Genomic DNA, 4,723 nt, shown 5'->3' with positions numbered 1-4,723 from the left:
AAATGTTTCTAAGACCCATTAGGTTAGGCATGCGTAAATACTAGTGTGGCAATTTGTGGTGGTGGAAACACAACTACTATATGTTTTTCATGCACCTATAATTTGGTCATCCCAAGAATCCATCGAAATGCTAGAATGCTAAACTAAGCCACAAATTTTGGTTTTATAAAATCCCAATTGACTATAGAAGAGACCACCTCAATGTTGTAAGTGGAGCCACTCCTCCATGCTCCAACCTGACCTTTTCTATTTTCTCAAATTAATTGAGTTTTCATATTTAGTTATTTAAAGTTTGAATTTGGCGATAGTGCTCTTTTGGGTTAACACTACCATCATGGTGGTAAAATTACAAAGCGATATGGTGTAATTCAAGATGGTACATCAATGCAAACTGAGGAAGCGATGTTGCATAATTTATAGCAACTTTGCATGTTGTACAATGGTTTGAGCATAAAAAATAATTTTAAAGCTTTTTGGTGTGGTTTTGCATCGTTTTAGGTGGTTTGGTGAAATTGGCCACAATGTGATGAAACATGGTAAATCCTTGGCTACCCATTTAATCACCTAGTGGTTTGATGAAATTAGCCACCAACATGTGGTGAAAACGTACATCTAGGGGACGTAGTGACAGTTAAGTTTTTGTTTATAAGGTGCAACCCAAGTCTAGCATAAGTGGATTGAGTTAGTGACAGTTAGGTTTTGGTATATATATAGAGAGAGAGTATATATATTTACATAACTTTTTTAGCCATATTTTTAGTGACCCTCCACCTTCTAAGCCCCCCAATTAATCACTTTTTAGGTGATCCCTATATGTAACAAGAGTGAGAGTCTTAGCCAAAATTCCTAAGAATATTCTCCCTAAAAATTTTAAATATTCTAAATCTAACCAAATAAGCACTAAGTACATGGCATAAAAAAGCACTCAGTACATTCCAAATAAAAAAGCACTAAGTACATGGGAGAAAAGTCCCTAATTTTTTTTTTCAAAAAAAAAACCTCCATGCATCACATAAATGCACCAATCAATGTAGATTACCTCAGTGTGATAAGTAATAGGGAAGTGAAAAAGAACTAGAACAATTGTAAATATGTGTCATTTTAAGTGAGTCCAAAATGAAAAGCAGTGAAATATTATCGGCATATGCTTTTTTTAATGAAACATTACCAATGTACGACTTCTCATGTTACTAGCGTACATGATGTTGTCAGCAAGGCGCCATTGCAAGAGAAGAATATTTTTCTTGACCAAGGAAAAAAAAGGATATGTATTGACCTAGGCAAATTATTCCTTTGAAAATATAACTCATCAACCAATCTCCTGAAAATTTTCTAAAAAGCTAAACCCTTTATTTCAAGGCAAGAGAAAATTGCAACAACTTTTTTCAATCGAAGCCATGAAAATTACACTAAACAACTGTTTTTTTAACACTTATTAACCGCTCTACATGCATGTATGAGCACACAAAGGTTTTTTTCTCTAGAGGAGTGTGTTTTTAGGTCTGTCATCTTTATCCCCAGCATCTTCAGCCTCAATAAAGTTTGCTTGTTTCTTTTGGTGATAAAAATCTTCTTCTAGGTAATCAATTTTACCACAATAATCACAAATAAGCTTTGATTTATGTTTTTTGCTACATTCATCCTTTATGTGACCAAGTTTTCCATAGTGATAACATCTTGGTAGTTGAGAGGTTGATGTGTTTTTCCTTTGAAATTTATCATTCCTTGCATAGAGTGCTTGTTAATTTGACTCCTTATCCTTGTACTTTGACTCATGCTCAAACAAAGATGACTCTATCTCTAGAAGCTTAGTGCTAGGCATATTTGTAAATGTAGCAAACAAGAGCTTCACATGGTTCTTGAAATTATGTAGTGTCTAGTAATTTGGAGCAATGCTTAATTAAACCAACATCGAGTGTACTTACATTGGTTGAAATTTTAAAAAAGATGCCCGAATTTTGACCTTTCCTTTCAGAAAACCAACGAAAATTTTCCAATTTCAAATCATAAGAAATCTAATTGTTGTCCTTTCTTTCATCGGCTAGAAAAAAGGCTTTAGGAGGAAAATGAGATAAGGAGATTTAAAAAAAAATAAAGTCTCGTTTACTAAAGTAAGGAAAATCAAATAATGTTTGGATGTGACGATCTCAATGAGGTGTGTGCATTTTAACACCTTTTTTAATAGGAAAGACTTTTTAAAGGAGGATCTAGAGTTAGGAAATTGTCGCACACAATGTAGGAATTTGTCCCTCTCGGATGTCCATTGTGTGGTGGGGGGGCAAATTTTCCCCACAGTTTAAAAAGTCTAAGGGTACGTATTGGAATTCGAGAATTTGGAACTTGGGGCTCTGGTTAAGGGTGGTAGGTACGCAAATGAGAACCAATTAAGGGTGTCCAAGTGGCAGGGTATGTATGGATGGAGCGATAGTACTTACTACTGGCTTCTAGGTAGTCGGCCGGTAGGGTGTGGTGGGGCCCATGGGCTGCGAGTCCCAAGGTAGGTGGCCCGCTCCAAGAGTGGCAGACGTTCATGATTCAAGAAATGCCATAACTTTTTCCAGAAATTATTTATTAGAGTCCATCCTCTCTCTCTAGAGTAGGTAGGCCTTCGCCGTCCTTGTGGGCCGACGATATTCGAATCAAAACTTTTTCGCAACCTCCAAAAAAGCCCATTGGGAATTTGGGCCCCCCACAATCGGAATTATTTTTTTGAATACTTCAAAAAAGTGGAGAGTCCGCACGATAGCCTTTCGTGTCCGTCTGCGATTGGCACGTAGTCTTCGTGGCCCCGACTCTTGCTAAAACAAGATATACTCAGAACGGCGCGGGAAGACGATGCGCTGGCAGGGGAGTGCTACACGTGGAGGGCGGCTAGCGGGGCGTTACCATGCAAAAAGGTGGTCGTGAGGTGGTGCCGCTAGATTCTGTGGGCGACGAAGATCGGCCCGAGAATAGTGGGGCCGGCGCGGCGAGTATCATGCGTGTCGCGGCGTCGCCTCCCTCGCTGGCGCCGACGTGGTGGCATGTCTGCGGTCAGCTCGCCGCCACGTAGCTATCATGGAGAGGGTGTTGTTGCCGTTGCGTTTTCCTACCCGTCCACGTTGAACGGTACCCGTCCCTGAACCCCACACAGCAGCGTGCCGTGCTGAAATGAGTTTGTTCTGGATAGAATCTGCTCTTTTATCCCATTGTTATTAAAAATCGTAGTGTTTAAAATAGGGTTCTAGTATTTACGACCTTCGTCCCCCGCTTTAATAAAGTCCAACGCACTTCCCCCTCCCTTTCCGTGTCGCCTGCCTGTCTACATTTAAAGCTTCACCTTCCCACGCGCCCATATAAAACCACCTCCCTTCCCCGTCACTCCATCCTAAGATTTCCACACCCCTTGTCCATTTGCCGCACAGTATGAGCCAGTTCTCGCAGCCTACTCCCCCCCCTAGCAGAAAGCGCCCCGAGCCCCCCTCTTCGCCGGAGGCCGCCCTTTCCAAACGTGCATGTCCGGACAGCCAGCCCCTCGACCCCCACCTCGCCTTCTTGGACGACCTCTATGAACTTGATTCCACCACCACCCTTGATTCTTCCGCCAAGGAAGAGCTTGTCTCTGAGATGATGAGAAGCTTAGAGAAAGTAATTGGATCCATGGACGATACCGCTTCCTCCTCCTCGGCTCCGCCTCAAGACCATCACAGTGGACATGTTGCTGACGATGGTGCCCTTCAGCATACATGGGGTCATGGCCAGACATGCTCAAATCAAGTAAACGCAGAGGATGGTAATGATAGCAGTGCCTTTCAGTTGGAAATCAGACAGTTGCTTGAAGCGTCTGATGATGAGTTGGGCATCCCAGGCACCTCCAACACCAACCTCACCAAAGCAGAGATTGAGAGGACAATCCCCAGTCTCTTCAACAGTGGAGATGCTGTGCCTTCCTGGCTCCTTGATGACTTGGATCAGCATGTTCCTGACCTCGGAAGAGATTTTCACTACGACGCTGTAAACTCAGATTTCTATCTCTAATACCTTAACATAGCCTTTTCTTTGAAACCTTACATGTGGACGCCTTCGCATGTATGTGAACGATGATGTATATAGATAGATATGGATACCTGTCCACGGCGTTATCGGTACTGCTACACACAACACACTGTGCAAAAGTGTATGAAATCCTACTAACTACTATCATTTCCCTCCATCGCAATGGCAATAATGTCAAATTAGTGAAATGTGAAATTCGTCGAGTTAGAATGGAAAAAAATAGGTGTGACACAGCTGAAGCATGCCTTCTTTTGAGCGTTGGCCCTAAAATTTTGTTTGATGCATGAAGATGACTTAGCAAGAAACTATGACATAGCTAAATATGTAAAAGTAAATATATTTGTAAAATTTCATTATTTTTTCCGGAAATTTGTAGTATCAAAATTGTAAGTCACGCCAATGCTCACATAACTCGGTTTAACTGTAGTGTAATTTTCTTGGCTGAAATTTAGAAAACCGGGTGGAATTCGGCATTGTCTTTAATTTTTAAGGGATGACATTTATATGTTTTTGATATAAATCCGGTATAAGTATGGTTTTTAGAATTTTAAAGTCTATACTATGCGGTTAGGTTTCAACATTGCCTTTAATTTTAAGGGTTGAAAAAAACTTTTTTTTTTGAGCTCCGAACCACTCTCTCCTTTGTAATTTGCAAATCCACATTAATTCATTCTATTCTCCACACTAT

The 4,723-nt window shown here is 40.8% G+C and overlaps 1 protein-coding gene across 1 annotated transcript; it reads left to right on the top strand.

Moving 5' to 3' along the window:
• Positions 1-3,256: 3,256 nt before the first annotated feature.
• On the top strand, positions 3,257-4,192 carry LOC147603975 (uncharacterized). The gene has a single exon (XM_086796003.1). The coding sequence runs from the start codon at positions 3,406-3,408 to the stop codon at positions 4,015-4,017; it is 612 nt and encodes a 203-aa protein (XP_086652129.1). The 5' UTR covers positions 3,257-3,405; the 3' UTR covers positions 4,018-4,192.
• Positions 4,193-4,723: the final 531 nt, after the last annotated feature.

The sequence above is a fragment of the Cibotium barometz genome, chromosome 63 (genome assembly GCF_041138505.1).
Source record: "Cibotium barometz isolate CiBa-2024 chromosome 63, ASM4113850v1, whole genome shotgun sequence".
In the NCBI taxonomy this organism is placed as follows: Eukaryota; Viridiplantae; Streptophyta; class Polypodiopsida; order Cyatheales; family Cibotiaceae; genus Cibotium; species Cibotium barometz.
Note: the sequence above shows the minus strand (reverse complement) of the source record. Positions and strands in the feature narration are given on the sequence as shown.

Excerpts from the sequence above, each read along its gene's own strand:
- LOC147603975 (XM_086796003.1), top strand. The coding sequence starts at position 3,406 with ATGAGCCAGTTCTCGCAGCCTACTCCCCCCCCTAGCAGAAAGCGCCCC.